The 18,013-nt window shown below is 44.7% G+C and overlaps 1 protein-coding gene across 2 annotated transcripts in view; it reads left to right on the forward strand.

Moving 5' to 3' along the window:
- The window catches only part of INSR (insulin receptor), a 334,293-nt gene extending 318,390 nt beyond the window's left edge, over positions 1 to 15,903 (forward strand). For both annotated transcript variants that reach the window (XM_085637683.1, XM_085637684.1), the window contains 7 exons: positions 1,532 to 1,599; positions 2,558 to 2,787; positions 3,651 to 3,761; positions 3,877 to 4,036; positions 6,331 to 6,460; positions 7,761 to 7,895; positions 12,733 to 15,903. In XM_085637683.1, coding sequence (XP_085493809.1) covers positions 1,532 to 1,599; positions 2,558 to 2,787; positions 3,651 to 3,761; positions 3,877 to 4,036; positions 6,331 to 6,460; positions 7,761 to 7,895; positions 12,733 to 13,087 — 1,189 coding nt within the window. In that variant the 3' untranslated portion in view covers positions 13,088 to 15,903. The remainder of the gene's footprint in view (positions 1 to 1,531; positions 1,600 to 2,557; positions 2,788 to 3,650; positions 3,762 to 3,876; positions 4,037 to 6,330; positions 6,461 to 7,760; positions 7,896 to 12,732) is intronic.
- Positions 15,904 to 18,013: the final 2,110 nt, after the last annotated feature.

Below are 18,013 nucleotides of genomic sequence, written 5' to 3' on the forward strand. Positions count from 1 at the left end.
CTTCAGCTCTGTGTGAAAGAAGAAATGTTTAAGTGGGGTGGGAAGGCATTGAAACTCCCAAAGTCCATTGGCATTACTGGTGCATGATTTGTCACGTTTGCCCATCAGTTGTGGTGTGTGGTGAGCAAGTGCTTCTACATGCGGCTGTGTCTCAGATGGATGTATGAGGACCGCGACTGCACTGCACACAGGACAGATGAGCAAAGGCAGACTTTGAGTTGATGAATGCAGTGCTGGCCTTCGTCACGGAGATCTGTCGGGCACCTTGACATCCAATGGACGTGTCTACCATTGAGACACAGGGCTTGATGAAGGGACACCTTTGTGAGGTAGCTGTGCGCTTTAGAAATGTATTGTATGGATAGATAACATTGCAGAAGCAAACTATTAGATCTACCTCCTGGTGGAGCCTACATTTTTTTTTTTATTTCTGTCCCCTTTGGGTGGAAGTAGAAAAAAAGGGTGTTATTTAGTTCGGCATATAGAAGGGGAACAGGTTTGTTCGTGACTCATCTTCGAAAGAGAGGTGTGGATTCTTTAGGACAACATTCCTCTCTGCAAATTCCAAATAAAAAAAATGAATTAAATGGGGAATTACACAAAGAGTGGTAGACTAGTATTTGCTGGACTCTACTAGTGTCTGAATCTTTTTCTCAGAAGATAAAAACAGACGCATATTGCATGACAACACATCTACCACTAGTAAGAGTGACTTGTCCAGTTATCCTATTGTATGGATTGATCCCAGTGGTGTTTCAGTCAGTGCGCATGGCGGGTGGACAAGGTACAGACACAAAAGACACCCAAGGTTGTGAAACGGAAACAAATGTGTGGGGGGTGTGGGTTCTTACCCACTTTCGGTTGGGATCTTGCTTCAACTCTGCCCCCAGAGAGGGAACGAGCAAACCTAAATATATCCCCCACAGCAGGGTGCAGCAGAAACTAGTGTCGATAAACAGTATGACCAGTATCAATATTCAAATTCCCTATCAATATATGACTTGTGTGTAATCCGCGAAACATGAAAGACTAAAAGGTTCAGGATAATTTGAGGTGTGCCCAAAGTGAGATTCAGTTCCAGTAATTACAAGAGAATGCAACTTTATATTAAATAACATGTTTGCCTATTGTAGAGTGTTCGCTGTGGAGTGATGCTTATCGAATTGACTTACAACGTATAACAGCATTAGGTAAATGTAAAACCCAATACAAATATTTGAAACATTAAGAAATTATGGTAAAAAGAGTCGAGTCTCACCCTAGTCCGATCGCAGAACAGACTAACAGAAGTCATTGTGGAGAGGCCAAAAGTCTCTTGTCGTCTATTCTGTGAAAGAGAAAGGCTGAGTCGACCTCCTTTGCTTTCCTGCTGGGCTGGAAGGGCCTTCTGTGAGGGCGCAGGTGGTCTCCCAAGGCTTGAGCGGCCATTAAAAACAGCCGGCACGCGCATGATTGCGCGGCAATGGTGACTTCATTGGTGAAGTATTTCCTAAATGATGCCCCTAATAATTTAATGTTTTAATTATTTCAGGGAAACTGGGGGCCCGTCTGGACCGCTCTATGCATCCTCTAACCCAGAGTATATCAGTGCCAGCGAAGGTAAGTGCCACCTGTTTGTATTGCGTGTCTATCATATACAATCATGGATGCCCTTGAGCAGCTGGGTTTCATCTCATGAGATCACCGTTCCTTCGAATCTTGGTCCCAGTGAACTCCTTGCTTGGTGAATCATTGTCGCGCTTTGTGTCGATGCTCAGCTGTTCGCTGGAACTTCTTCAAAGCTCGCTGAGCCAAGCACCCGGTGCTGGACATGTTTAATCATTTCATGTCCAGCCATTGGGTCTCTTGTGTCATGGGACTCCCGTTTAAGCAGTAATAACAAATGCCCGTTTTTATCAGGATGTGGTGGGTTCATGTCTGCTCCACGTCTGTAGTCAGCCGGGCAGCTCGTAAGAGCAATCCGCATGAAGAGAGACGGAACACTAAAAACCTGAACATGTAGCAAGAAACCCAGACGAGGACAACCACGGACTGAGAGATATTTAATGTTCTTGTCCTGCCATTGTTGCCTACATTGTTTAACCGTCTCCTCTTTTCTTTAGAAGAGGCATCATTTTTTAGGTCTCGCCTGACCCAGCGCATGTGCTGGTCTGGCGAGACTTTTTGAGAAGGCTCCAAAAAGTGCTACCAGGCCAGCCTAGAGCTACAGTGCATGGGCACGCGCGTCGCGCTTTACCGCGATTACTTTCACTTTCGCGGCCGCACGGCCACTTTGATGTTTAATCGTGCTTGCGATCACTTTCACTTTCGCGGCCGCTTGGCATAGCCAATAGGTCTAGCTTTTGGGACCTTATAAGTATTTAGTTATGCAACTGTTGCATGGCTAAACACTTATAAAGTCCCAAAGGCGAGACCTATTGGCTATGCCAATGCTTGTTTAATCTTCCCATGCACTTATTACACATAGTCCCAGGGTAGCGCTGTTCATGTTGCTTCGCGTGTGTTATTGAAATTGGACTGAAATAAGTATTGAATATATGTTCATCTCCTCTTACAGTTTATGTTCCTGATGAATGGGAGGTTCCTCGAGACAAGATCAACCTGCTCCGGGAGCTGGGCCAGGGCTCCTTCGGGATGGTGTATGAAGGCATTGCCAAAGATATCATCAAAGGCGATCCGGAGAACCGTGTGGCTGTCAAGACCGTGAACGAATCTGCGAGTCTACGGGAGCGCATCGAGTTCTTAAATGAAGCGTCTGTTATGAAGGCGTTCAGCTGCCATCATGTGGTAGGAACTACTGATGTTCACTGATGTGTGCCGAACACCGAGCGATGATGGTTTGAATGGTCGAGCCCCTTGACCCATTCTGTCTAGTGACCCAGTGCCCGCCCTACTGTCCACGTCCCTTCCTCTTGCTCTAAGCAGCCTCAGGCGTCGCTTGGCACCAGACACCCTCCAGCCTGCAGATGACATGATGTCACCGATCATTCTGGGACCTTAATTTAGGGATGCTTTGAAGTATTATGCTGCTGCTCAGTAGAGGGATCACGTGTGTGGCATGGTGGCCTGGGTGCCTTTCCGACAGATAGTGCCCACTGGTGACTGCCATTAGTACCATCCAGGAAGTCCATCCGCAGTGACTCTGCAGAATTGGCTGGAGTCAGACCTTAGATTGCGTTTAGCATCACTTTCGTGCATAGGTAAGCGGCAGGGTTTAGTGTGGAACGGGTCCTGATTTTATGGCACCCCATGGATTATCAGCACGGTGCAAAGGGGTGGCAATAATCCCTAGACCTCTCCCATCCTATCCAACAGTCTTTTAGAATGGCAGTCTGAATTGCAAAAGTTTCTTCTACATAAGCTAATGTGCCTTTTGGCAGTACATAGGTGGGCTTTTCTCTTCCGTAGATCTAGAACTCATTGCCTGAAGTGTGCTCTGTGCGTACCAGTCAGTTGGGATGCAGGTAGCTAGAAGAGTGTTGAGTCTTCAGAATGTGCTGGTTTAGTAAACCCGATACAATCTTGAAAGCAGCCTCAACTTTCATAGATTTAGCTAAATGCCTTTAATACTGTCTGGTGCTGAGTGTTGACACTTGTAATGAGTGCACGTTGAACGCCTGCTGCATCTTGCTTTTCTGTTGATCTTTTAGGTCCGCCTTCTCGGAGTGGTCTCCAAGGGGCAACCCACTTTGGTGGTCATGGAGCTGATGGCACACGGTGACCTGAAAAGTTACCTCCGCTGTTTGCGGCCCGAGGCAGAGGTGAGGCGGCTGGAAGCATGCAATTGAGCTTTTATGTTAGGGGAGGGTCAAGAGTACTTCCTCCTGGGAATGTAAACCACTCTGCATGCGTAATCTCCTTTCCTTACCATTGCAGAACAATCCAGGCCGCCCGCCTCCCACTCTTCCTGAGATGCTTCAGATGGCAGCAGAGATTGCTGACGGCATGGCCTATCTCAACGCCAAAAAGTTTGTCCATCGAGATCTCGCTGCTCGTAACTGTATGGTAGCGGAAGATTTCACTGTAAAAATTGGAGGCAAGTCGTCTTTGTTATTTGGGATGGTAAAGTACGTTGGCGTTGTTGCTGAACACTTCAATAACTTTTATTTAGTTTTGTATTTTGGAACTTGCCGAAAGAAAACGAACTTTGGTCATGTCACAGAGATTAAACCAATTAGAGAAGCGAAACCTGCAGGCATTTCCAGGTATTATCATTTCCTGGTTGTGGCCAATTCATTTTTCTCAGGAAATATCCTGGGCTTCGCGGAGGCTCATGCCGCTGTGCTCCTTCAGTTGCTTATGAATGTAAGATTCTGATCAATTTGCACTTTGGTGATAACCTCGCACGTTGGAAGGTGTTTGAGGCGATGGGATTCCGCGCGGAGAGGTGTTCACTCGTAATCTGCAGTGAGCACCTCTTCGTTTTCAGCTAGTTTCACCCAGTGCTTGCGTTTCCATCCGGGTGTCATGGTGATCAGTTTGATGTTTATTGACCTGGTCAGCTGACCCGACCGCTGGAGGCGCCTTATCAGACGGATTTTGGTGCATAAAAAACAGACAACACTTTTTTTAAAGCAGTTAGAGATTGGGACCTATATTCCATGGTATCTCGATCCCCCGTACTAATTCTAACGCAAAGGGGTCGTGCTCTGCTTTCATGCAGATATTGCCCCCATTTGGCCAGCAGTCATACCTTAGTGAGTGAAAGTATTGTGATGGCAAATCACTAGTGCAGTGGCAGCAGGCATCTACGGGGGAGGAGGGGGGGGGCCCTTAAAATAATATATATAAAAAAATAAAGCTTACCTGAGCCCGGCGATGTCCTCACTCCGGACCTCTTCTTTCGACACAGGAACCGGATGCAGCAACTCCCTTGGCCAATCCTAGGGCTGCTCTCAACAGCTTGAGAGCAGCCCTAGGATTGGTGGGAGCGGCCTCACTTGGTGCTCCACAGCGCTCTGGAGGCTTTGGCTTGCTCTAACCTAGCTGTCGTGAAACAGCTGGGTTTGAGCTGTTTAAAGTGCACAGGACTGCTGGCCAAAATGACACGGGCACTATAAACAGTGCAATACCATCCCCCCCTCCTTGCTGCTGTCACTTATCAGCGGCCACGCCCTCGTTCTGGCGCTTGGCTTGGCTCGGGGCAGGCAATGACAAATAAAATGGTCATTAATTACAATTTTATTTTTTATCTCTGGGGATTTTTTAAGTGGGGGGACACTCCACCGCTCAAACGAAGGAGCCACCCTTGCACAAGCAAGAAGTAATGTGAGTAAACGAAAGACGAGTGCATTCTGCAAATAGGAGTGTGATTTTTGTTTTTTCTGTGTCAAATCTAGGGCTAGCTGTCTTCTTACAGGGACAAGAAAAAATAATTCTTAAGTGATCAGAGGCAGTGACTCCACAATTGTAGCTTCGTATCTTCTGAGTTATATGATGGTCTCAGACGTGTAACATGGTGTTTGTGGCCTCTTGCTTTGAATAGATTGAAGCCGCGGAGTTCTCTTTCAGTAGTGCTCTTGCATCCCGGCTACAAGAGCGACACTGCCCAAGGAAGTGGTTCTAATATTTTGGCTTTTGCGGATGCCCACTGAATCACTACTGGAAGCCGGGGACACCGGAATAAGCAGTTCTGCCGTTTGAACCTCAAGACAGTGCACAAAATTACACAATATACATGATAAAATGCACAAATTATTACATATTTTATTTAGTTCACCAACAAAAATATACTACAACTGAAATTTGAATTTTAGGGGGAAAGTTGGAGTTTTCCTTAATTTGATTTTGTTTCTCAAAGACTAAGTAATATGCTAGGCGGTAGCATGTCAGTCTTTTTTTGCCCCTTATGCCTCCTTCAATAGAGTCCATCAGTTGTCCATGCTAGATTCTGTGTGCTGTACCCGCGATGCTCCTCACGAACCAAGCGAAGGATACCAACTTTGCCTACAATAACCAAATCCTTCACATTTGAATTTTGAATTGTACATTTTGCTGTCTGGATATACACTTTAAATCTGCTAATATTATTTAATTTTCTAAACAATCGAGGGCCCTGTGAGTAGGCATTGCAGACCCGAGGTGAAGAACTGCTGGCCTGTGGTGTTCAGGGCATCACACGCTGCACTGTGGAACTTTGAACTAAGTCAAGCGTTTGAATTTGTACATGCGCATTGTATCATTTTTGGTAGTCAAGTGCTGTAAAATGACATCACGTTATCGCTAGGAAGGTAATTTACAGTGCATGTTACTTTGCATTTATAGGCCTTTAGATCACAAATACAGATCCTTTGACCGTTCCATCCTAACTCTCTTAATACCCTATTTCAGATTTTGGGATGACGAGAGATATTTATGAGACCGACTATTATCGCAAGGGTGGGAAGGGTCTGTTGCCAGTGAGGTGGATGGCCCCGGAATCCTTGAAAGACGGTGTCTTCACAGCCTACTCGGACGTCTGGTAAGTGTCATTTAGGTCTGTCCTGTGCACCCATTTTGTAGATCCAATCGGATGAGCTTGAGAATGCCATACCAGGTGCTGTGCCCACAGCTCATGGCTTGCACAGGTCAAGCCCTTTTCCTAGGCACTTCCATTGTGAATACATCCAGAGTACAAGTATGTTTAGTTTTAGTTCATGGCTTAGTCCTTTAGGCAACCAAATTATGAAGTCAGTTCTTTTGTATTTTGTAGTCGTTCTCTTTCACCAGCGATTTAAGAACTAGTCTGGATCCAGTGGTGGTTTATGATCATTAGAATCATATAACCTTATTGCCCGCTGCCGAGGCCTATACCAGATGTTAAAGGCCCTAAACCCAAATTATAAGTCCAAGCTGCATGTGAGGGCCTATAATGAGAGAGAGGGACTTAAACCATCCGTATAGCCCAAGGCAGAAGGGCTATAACGCTATTATAACATTCCGCCCACTCAGGCTAGAATGTTCTAAAATAAAAATGGAGAAACATGAAGACAAACACTGGAATGTTGGAGCTCTGGGCTTATACCAGGCATTATAAACCCGGCGCTACTCTATTGTCATCAATGGTGCGCTCAACATTCCAATGTTCCAATTTGCGTTCCAGCATCCTCTACCTGTCAAACAAATCCACCATTTACTCATCAGCAAGCCCACGTTGCTCTTTATGGGTAACTCCATCAGCCTTTTATGGAGGCAGCGTGCTCTCTGTATTGGGGTACCACCTGTGGAACATCTCGCTGCTCTCCATGAGACTCCTTAGCATCCTGCCTCATCATTCGAAAATAACTTACGCTTTTTGTTCTCCTCTCTTTTCTTAAGCTATACATGCCTTCCTCTGTCAGCAGGTCCAGTTATCACTATTCTCGCGCTGATCTTCTAAAGTAGGGGTTATGACCAAAGCACTTAAACACCTGGTTGCAAGCACCAAATGTTTCTGCATCCTGAGGTGATTTGAAGGGGAGTGGTTTAGCACTTTAGTGTACACATTGTACAACTCGAATGTAGGCTTCAGGGCGGCTTGAGAGTGGGAGAAGGCAGGGGAAAGTCAGAAGTAGGTTTCGCTCTTTTGAGGAAGATAAATGCGTTCCTGCTCAAAGCAAGGGTTACATTTGTGCGAGAGAACCATGCTGGTGGCATTATTGTGCTGCTGCTGAGATCCGAGTGAAGTAGCCTAGCCTTTTGAAGTGGCGGTGAAGCGGTGACATATACAGTTTGACCCGAGTACATCTGCCGGCTTTAGGCAATGCCACAGCAGGTTAATTTGTGTTTTTGTGTTCCTCCAGGTCTTTTGGCGTTGTGCTGTGGGAGATCACGAGTCTAGCCGAGCAGCCCTATCAGGGACTCTCCAACGAGCAAGTGCTGAAGTTTGTCATGGATGGCGGGTCGCTGGAGCAGCCCGAAAACTGCCCAGTGAGGCTGTAAGTAGCCGTTGAATGTTGTGTGATACAAACAAATCGTGTCATTCTATTGGTCAAACTTGCCTCAGAGGCACCCCCACTTTCAACCTAAGTCTGGCCTGTGAGAACCATCCAGTTGCTTCGAAACTCCATGTGTCGATTTGTGATTCCGATCATTTGTCTTAGTGCAGCCGCCTTTTTTGGGAATTCGCATCTTACTAACCGTATGCAATCTCCCCACTTCCTGCCTTTGTGGCTGCACTCAAATCTCATTAGTCACAAGCTCTGATGATGGACAAGTTCCCAAGCAAACCCCTCACCACACAACTGTCCCTCTTTCCAATAAAATGGAGTACACTAAATATGCATTTTATCTGCCTAAATGTACCTGTCTGTAATTGTCCTGTTCTGTTCACATCTTCACCAACCATCTATCAAACCACATATCTCCTTTAGATGTTCACAAACCCAATCTGATTTCAATAAATAATATTACAATAAAAAAACTACAGAGTAAAACAAGTGGACGGTCTGAGGAAATAAGGACTGTTCCATTTCCAGCCAAGCACAGCTGGATGGTTTTCACGTAAGCCTGTAGCAGTCTGTGCTCTGGTTCCTTCCAAGGGCGCTGGTGTATGGGTTAGGTTTACGAGTGCATTGAAACCATAGACTTAAGAAGGAGACCAGCCCAAGCATCTGTGAGACTATTTCTTACATGCCAGAGTGACCCATGCCACCTATCACACATGCATTTTTTACAGCATGATCTTTTTTGTTAGAGTTCTCTGGTTGCCTTGCCGCCTATAAGAGTATGAAAAGAAGTGTTCCTTGCTTGAAAATGCTTATGGTTTGAGCTGCATATATTTTCTAAATTTTTATACAGCATAACGTATGCATGCGAGTGTCCAGTGGGCTGTACGATTTAAGGTTTACCAAAGACAAAAACAGAATCCTGTTTCACAACTGAGCTCTAGAGGCCAAAACTTGAAAGAGCGAGTTTATCAAAAAGCATAAAGGTTTGGGGCAAGAGGGATATCTCCCTGAAATGGGAGTGTTTGTGATTATTCCTAACACGGCTGAGGTAAACCGAGTCGAAGTTGGCTTGGGATTATTGGCAATTGGGATTTAGCTACTTCCCTTTTCTTTGTCTCATCTCAGGTTAGTATTAGTGCAATATAAAATGATTCACATGGTCTTTCCTGGTCAGGAGAAAATGTATATTCGTGGCATGTGTAGCTGTAGACACACATGCTCTGCATACTCCTGCCATCTAGTGTTGGGCTAGGACGTGCACAACTTGTTTTTCTTTGAAGCAGTCTTTCAAGTAAGTCATGAGGTGTTGTGGCTCCTCCTATGAGTTCCATAAAAGATTTTCTTCCACCGTAGGGTTCGTACGTGTGTCACTGAAGCTGAGAGTCAATGTCATGTGGCATTCGTCGTCAAGGCATTTTGGTGCTGCCACTCCTGTTGGCATAAAACAATTGCGCTTTACAGTTTTTCAACTGTCTCTATTCCGTAGGGCTCATTCTGGGTATATTCACCCATGCTCCATTTGAGACCTCGGACCCCTCGGCCTTTCTCTTAAGCCACCCTCTTGGAGAATGTGCAGACTGTGATGGAAAGGACCTCTTTTCAGTGCTGTCCACAGTGCAACTCCAAATACTTGTGGCATGATCACTACTTGGTCTGCAATGTGTTTTTTCGCTGGAGTACAATGAGACCTTCTACTCCACCTGTCTCGTGTTGTGGTCCAAGAAGAACCTCGGCTACCTATGCAACCTATCAAACACAAAATTGCGCAGTGGCAAGACAAAGACACCCCTATATCTTCAATGAAGATGTCGAGGAGGAGGGGCGCATCTCTGCTTTTGCAGGCCAACCAGCCTGCTTAGTACTGGGCCGAGCTCTCCTTCGGGCTCCGAGACGAACAACCAGCCACCTCCACCCGTACAACACCCAAAGACGTCGACCCCGAGCACTGTTCCCCCATCACTCACATCAACTGGCCTACCACTGTCCCTCAGTAGGCTGGGCATCAAACCCACTTGCCTTCTGGGGTGCCATTGCATCCCAGCCATGGCCAGCACCGACACAAAGCTTCGGAGCAACCTCAGCTTCGACGTAGAGGCAGTCACAAAACACCCAGCCTTCCTCTGTGCCGGCAGCGCCATCGATGCCTTTCACTTCCTCTGCACTGATGCACCCTCGCCCTTCAGAGCCGAAACATTCTTCGACGCCGACTCGTCCATCCACGGTGCTTTCCTCAACAGGCTTCAAGGACCTCGATGCCTCAATCCTTTCATTGTTGGGGGTTTCCTGACGTAGATTTCTTCCCAACTGCTGAAAACTCCAAATGCCCAAGCTTCGCCTCCAGGTTTCTTCTTCTGCAGTCCATAAGCAAAACCATGGATGAAATGGTCAGGGATATTTCCCTACACTTTTTCGCTTCTCCTACTTCTTTCATACATGGTCCGGAGACTCTGCAGACCTCCTTCACCCTCATCCTGGTGGCTCCCTTGTGGGCCAGACATCTGTTGTCCACAACCCTGTCAGCTCAACTCGGCAATCTGGGTCATGAGGTCTTAGAGGGTGGGTGTCTGAATTTGCTGGCTGAGCGCATGTCCAGAATTGAAGGCTCGGCACCCTTCCACTCGCGCCTGCAATTCAGCAAAGTGGGCAAGGTTTGTTCACTGATGCCTACCCAAAGACATAGATCCGCTCAAGCCTGCAGTAAGGACAGTGTCTCCCACCTCCTTCATTTGCAACGCTCAGGTCTGGCGAACACCTCCATTTGATTACATTTGGCTGCAGTGGCAGCATACCTGCAGAACAGGGTCCCAGTCATTATATCCTTTAAGGAGGGACTTAAAAAGGATACCACCCAGGCTCCCCATCCCCATCCTGGAACCTCAGTATAGTTTTCACTAGACTCATGAGATCCACTTTCGAGCACCTCCATTCGTGCACTCTCCAGTTTCTGTCCTGAAAGGTGGTGTTTCTGGTCACTATTGCTTCCTTTAGGCCGGTCCGTGAGATTCAAGCCCTCTCCCCTCAAGTGTCTTTCTTCAAGGTTCATGCTGACAAGTGTACTCCTTAGGACTAACTCAACGTTTTTGCCCACGGTGGTCTCTCCTTTCCACCTCAAATAAAACCATTGAACTACCGGTGTTCTTTCTGAATTCGTAGGGGAGAGGACTCTTTACACACTAGATGTTAAAAGGGCCCTCATGTACTACATTGATCGCACAAAAGCTTTTCACAAGGCTCAGCAACTGTTTGTTGCCTACACTAAGACACACAAAGGTAGGGCTGTTTCTAAAGCAAGAGTAGCCCGCTGGCTCGTCAGGGTTATTCAGACCTGCTATACCAAAGGCAAATGCCAGCCCCTTGCTCCACCCAGGCCGCTTTCTACGTGCAAGAAGGCCACCTCCATGGCTTTTCTGGGAAACACTCCATTAGCTGACATCTGTAAGAGAGCTACCTGGTCCACACCACACACATTCACTAAATACTACGGTGTGGAAATCCTAGCTCGGCAACAAGCCCAAATGGGCCACGCTGTAGTGCGTACACTTTTTCCATCTCCTGCAACATCCATGGGAGGACTGCTTTACAGTCTTTGCACAGCATATGTATCTACAGCTGCACATGCCACAAACGGAAAATGTTACCCTGTAAGCGTCTGTTTGCGCCTTGTAGTGCTGTAGATTCACATGCGCCCATCCTCCTCCCCAGAAGCTTTTGGCTGTTGCAGATATATTTCCTCTTCTTTACAATACTTTTCATACATTCTTGTGCTTGGTCATCTTCTGTTCCATCTTCACTGGCCATGCGGGAACGCAATCTGACAATGGAACCGATGACCATGCGCAATCGCAGTCGTAGGATTAGTCCTAACACCTTGTGACTCGCAACAATAATTGAAAGAAAAACAAGTTGTACATGTCCGATCCCAATGCTAGAAGGCGGTAGTATGCTAAACATACAGCTCTACAGCACTATCTTCCGCAAACTGCTGCTTACAGGGTAAGTATAATTTTCCTTTTTTGGGGTGCTACATCAGAACAGATGTGATATTCACACCTAAGCCTTACCTTAATGGAACTGAGCTTTGCAATGCTACAAGACTGATGGGTAGCGAAGCTAAATTTATACAGGAAATTCTCTTTGGGGAGCCTGGGGTGAAGGATTTTACTCAATATTCCTGAGCTGTTTTAGGGGTGCCATGTTTGGATATTGACTGAAAAGAAATCCAAAGAAACATGAGAAATATCTGGGGTGAAACGTGACAAGGTATCTACAAACCTAAAGAGAGAGAAGGGAACGTGGATACCGGGGCCAAAGATGTATCTGAAGTGTGTGCTTACAATTCCAGAAGGGAGATAAGGAGGGATGTAAGTGCCCCGGAAAGAGAGAGATAGAAGAAGTAGTTGAGGAGGGATGTGGGTGCCCATAAAAGAGATATGTCATAGAATAAGTCTGAAAGGGCGAATGATGCCATGATCCATTTCAAAACACCATCTGACATCAAACAAAGCAGCGTTCCACAGCGTCTATTGTTGAGGATTTTAAGACATATAGGACTCCCTCAAGAGAAGGTTCTTTTCAGTTATTGGGTCTCCCCTTTAATATGCTACTCGGGATTTCATCGCGAATCAAGTTAGCAGAACCCAGAGCTCGTTGGAGTGATAGGGACGAGGATGGATGGGGATGTAGAGGGTCTTGTGACCTGGAGCCGTGACGTCTCCCATGAACAAGTAGGTGGTGCAAGTAACTATAGGCAGAATGACGCAGTGCATGATAGTCCATCGATTGTCCACTTGGTCACAGTTGCATGTTTTTGTCCTTCCATCCACAGACACAGCCTGATGGCGCTCTGCTGGCAGTACAACCCAAAGATGCGGCCCGTTTTCCTGGAGATCATCGAAATGCTTAAAGACGACTTGCATCCCAGCTTCCAGGAACTCTCCTTCTTTTACAGCGAGGAGAACAAGCCACCGGAAATTGAGGAGTTTGAGTTAGACTTTGAGAATATGGAGAGCATTCCTTTGGATCCCTCTTCTTGCTCCCAGAGAGATGAAGACGCGGGGCGGAATAACGGACCGGCGGCGGGTCTAAAGGGAAGCTACGAAGAACACATACCTTACACCCATATGAATGGTGGGAAGAAAAATGGCCGCATCCTTTCCTTGCCAAGGTCTAGCCCTTCCTAACACTTCATGTTAGGTACAGGTGTGTTTCTTGTTTTTTTGTTTTTGTTTTTGCTTTTTCCGTCAAAAGGCCCTCCAAAATTCTCAGGTCAGGACAATAATTGCTGCTGCCACAGTATGACACAAGTATAAACTTTCAGTTCATTTGTGTTTGATCTCCCAATACCTTTCCTCTTTTTTGCCAACTTGACTGCTTGTCAGTGGACATAACTGTGAACACAAGTACAGAGGAAAAAAAAAACAATTACCGCTCGGCTCTCTCAATGCAACTGTGGTTTAAAAAACAGAAAGTGACCTTATGTGCTTTAAGGTTGAACAGAAGAAAACAAAATCCACCTTTTGCAAGTCAATCAAAGGAAATTAAATTCTCTGGTATCTGAGCAACAGATTATATATATATAAATTTATATATAAACTTACATTTAATCAAAAGAAATCGTTTGAGGAACAAAACTTCTGAAAAAGATGAGCAGTCAAAAACTTTATTTTCCAGATGAATTCCAGGCTTTTTGCAGATACCACTTCAGAATTTTGTTTTCTTTCATCAAGGCTGAAGGATTACCATATATATCTATTTTTTTTTAGAAAACACAAATTGATTGGACAGACAATTTCTTGGATTGACCAATGGCTGCTGCTTTCATACTTTTTATGGGTATACAATCCTTGTGTGTGTGCAGGTGTGCGTGCCTACCTTTGGTATGCATGGCTAGAGGGAGGTCTTCGCAAGACACACATGCAATACGCACACCTGTGCAACACAATACACTTTTTGTACATAGTTATTTGTAAAATGTTACAATGGCTTTTTCCTGTTCTTAGCTTCATAACTCTTTTCCTTTCCCTCTCACCGTTCTGCTCCCCAGCTCAAATGATTTCAGCTCAACGTGGCAGAGGCCTCTTCAAACCTCTGTGGCATGTGCCAAGCACCGACAAGTGGTTGGCAAGCTCTGTTGGCAGGGTCGCCCCTCTGTTTGCCAGATTGACTAGGAAATGGCCAGGACGGTTTGTGGTCCACGGATATATTAGCATAAACCAGCGATCGTTGTGTTTCTCCAGCCCCACAGAGCCGCTGGATTCTGCCTGCCGAATTTCCACTCGCCAACCCTAGCAGTGCCAAGCCCTAGAAATGTATTGTCTTGAGCAGGGAGAATGCCAAAATTATCCTTTGCCCACATGGGAAAAACCGCGCTGGTAACCATGTGATGAAATTCAAACAGAGTTGATGGTTTATTTCCGATTATATTGTGTTTTTCTTGTATTTGTTGATATATATTTTTATTTTTTTGAGGGAGGATGCTTTTTTAGACCAAATGAAACAGAAGAAAATTATACTGAGCTATCCAGCTATCTCGTCAGTACAGCATTAATAAGTATATATTTTGTTTGTTGTAACATATTCTAAAATGTTTTTGATTGTGCTAGATTTAAGCATTAACCCTATGTAAGTTATTGTTTTTTTTTTTTTTTACAATCTTGTTTTTCTTTTGGGTTTGTTTGGTCTTTAAAGCAATCGCTTCATTTGAACCCAAAACAAATTGTATCTAATTACTGGGCGAGGTCTTGAATTGAGCGTGCCGGGATTCATAATTTGCCAGGCTGTGAATCCTAGTCTAACATTTGACACATCTGGTCAGAGGACAACCCTGTTTTGTGCTAGGCCACCCTTTACCTACACTTCCAGTGCTAATTTTCTGGCGAGTACAAAAGCGGAACTTTAGGTTGGTGAGGTCAACAAACAAATTGTTCTGTATCCTGTACATAAAAAGTATTTGTGTTCACAAAATACACAGAAGCTGTATTTTGCTATTTTCATGAAACCCTCGTGAGTGGCATGTCTCTCGTTTGTCTCTAGTGTGGACCCGTTATGGTTGCTGTAGACTCTGCTGATGTTGGCAAGTTCAGAACAGTAGGTGCTTTCATGCTAGGGAGGAGAATGGAGGAGGAGAACGGGAAGATTTCATCGAAACCTGTGTGTGTGTGTGTCTGTCTGTCTCTCGTGGTGAAGGTACAGTCGATGCAATGGAAGACGTAATGGTGGTCGATAACGAGAGAGACTGCAGACCTCAATCGTATGTTGACAAAGTAATCTTGATGGCACTGTAGTTGAGGGAAGTAATTGAGAATTTAAGTATGTGTCTCTTTGATATCTTCCCTATGTTTTCGTGTTACTTTGATATACGCAGCACTACGCGTGACAGGTGGTGGCTAAGACGTGACAGGTGGTGGCTAAGACGGTCTGGCCTCTTTCATGCATTTGAAAGTTTGCTTGTGCAATATAGGATTACAGTGGAAGGATACAGAAACAAGGACTATTGGTACAATCGTGAGATGCTTGTGGGAAGGTGGACCTTTACGGGATGCAACAAGAGAAAGAGGTCTTTGGCCGAAAGAACGCATAGAGAGGGCAATATGCAATGGCTACCATAGGTTTATGGAAAGGAGGAACTTGAAGGGTCCAAAAACATGGAGAATAAAACACATGTTGGTTGTATTGAAGTTGCCACAGCAAACACTTCCAATCTAAATGTATAGAGCACTTGTGTTTGTATGTAAGATGTAGAAATGGTTAGTCCCATGACTGATCACAGAGAAAGGGAAAATGTCTATCCCTGTCCGGCGAAAATGCAATTGCATGAACAGAGGATGTATTTAATGTGCATAAAAGGACCCAAAATTTAGCTTGGAAATGGCAAGTGAGAAACAATGCCATCAACATGGTCAACCGAGAAAGAGCCAGTGCACAGGAATTGGTGGCCGACAGAATGCACAAGCAGAACCTGACCGCTTACAAAAGATATCCACGTAAAATACCATGTTGCCCATTTAGTCTGCTAAGCTGTGAATGTGTATATTTGATAAAAATGAATGTATGCTTCTTGTCTGTTAAGCTAATCAATGTACAGTATGGATGTTTTTGGCCCAAACTCTAGTAATGTTGTAATACCTGTTCCACTCTGGTGAGACCTACGTGTTCACAGTTGTCGATGCGAGAGAGACCTGGTTGATATTCTGAATTTGAATGACCTGGCTCCTACCTTTTTATGCCTACAGCCATTCTTGTATGTGTGTTGCTAAAACCCTTATCAAATGGACATGCAGAGACCACACCATTGGGACGCTCTCATCGTCCGTAATATTGAGGTAGATGTCATTCTCTGAACTTCCTTAATGACCCCCCAATCAAACCACCACACGCTCAGCACAGAGCAACCACCCACAAAACTTCAGGAAGGATGATATTTCAATACACTAAAAAAATATAATTTAGTAGTTGGGATGGAAGACCATTTGCAAGATATCATCTTAGCCTTTTGCATATTTGGGACTTTTGAGATACTCTCTGATAAATGGTCATGTTTGTTAAGCATGGCTGAGGTGGTTCGCGACAGTGGTTGTGTTGCAGCTCTGTCACAAGGGAAATCACACAGACATACAGTTGTTCAAGCAAAGTCCTTCGAGTGCTAGAAAGTTCTCTGTCACGTAGTTTGTGTACAACAGTTCTTTATAGTCTGTAGGTGAATCTGAGCAGTGGTGGTGATCGGCCCGGAAATGTAAGCTTAACATCAAAATTAAAATGCTGGCATCGTTGACAGCTGTCCTTCCCTTTTTAAAGATGTTCTGCAAGTAGTGTGTTAACTTTAAAGCCGAGCAATGTGAAAACCGTGCAAAATTTTGTTTAATGAAGGGCCCAGTCTCTACTGTTGGAACAAGACACTGTCAAAATGTCCACCATCTGATCCCTGTTTAAATTATCCATTTAGCGAATTTCCTGCCCCCTTGTCTTTACAAATCGAAGTTATGTCCTTTGTCTGTCTACAGCCGTCCACTCATATTGCTGTTCTTTTAAGATGAAAAACGTATCCCTTGTCGCTCCAGCCAACAGTAGATTTTACCTGGCTGACAAACTTCAAGTTTCCTTGTTTTGGAAATAGATCATTTGGGGGGGGGGGGGGGCTGCAGCTCTAATGGTGCAGTTTTTTTTCAATATTTCCAAGGTCTGCCATTCACTTGTTGAAAGTAAGAAATAACATGTTGTCGCAAATATGGGCTTAGAATGCTTGCTTTTAAACCTTGCTTGGTCCCGCACAGCAGGAAAGTCAAGGGAAGAATACTTTTATTTTTTTTTAAAGGCAGTGAAGCTAAAACTGAATTGACTTGTGTTCATGTCCACAAAAACATGGACTTCAGAACTACCTGTTCACTCATTCTGTACTTAAAAATCTGGATTCAAGGGCACGTTGTGTCCCTGAAAGTAGCTTCAGAACTCATTTTGTAAATAATAGGGTATCTACTTTATATAAATACATATGTTTAAGGGGCCTAACTATAGTTGTTTTGTTTGTACTTTCCACAAAGCTAATTACCTACAGAGCAGTTCTACACTACACATGCAGGAAAGAAGAAATATTCTCAACATTTTATAATTCAGAAGATTTTCTTATTGGGAGAAATTTTTATTTATTTTAATATAATAGCAATCACTGTACAAAAATAGATAACCCATTTGCTTTCTTAAAGAGAACTATATAAAGCATGTACATTTTTATCAATGGAAAATAAACCGGAGGAGGAGGTGGTGCGATTTTATTTTAATGTTTTTTTTTTTCTCCTTATTCTGGCACAGTCTACCTCAGTATGTTGCAGGGATATTTCAATACCATGCACCTCTCTGCTTTCAGTAGTACTCTTTTCTAAACTATATGCGATTTTGACAGAACAGAGTATCAGGTGATTCAACATGGCTCTGTTGACTTGGCGAGAATTCAGACACGGGCGTTTCTAACTCTTTAATACAGTACAGCGGCGACCAAAGATCTCTCATGGTATGTTTGTTCACGGTCTGTAATGGTTTTCGTTTTAACCAGGTCCAGCCATGCCACCCCCTTTTGAATACTGTTTAAAAACTCCAGTTGAATAAGCTGTTCC

The sequence above is a fragment of the Triturus cristatus genome, chromosome 12 (assembly GCF_964204655.1).
Source record: "Triturus cristatus chromosome 12, aTriCri1.1, whole genome shotgun sequence".
Taxonomy (NCBI): Eukaryota; Metazoa; Chordata; class Amphibia; order Caudata; family Salamandridae; genus Triturus; species Triturus cristatus.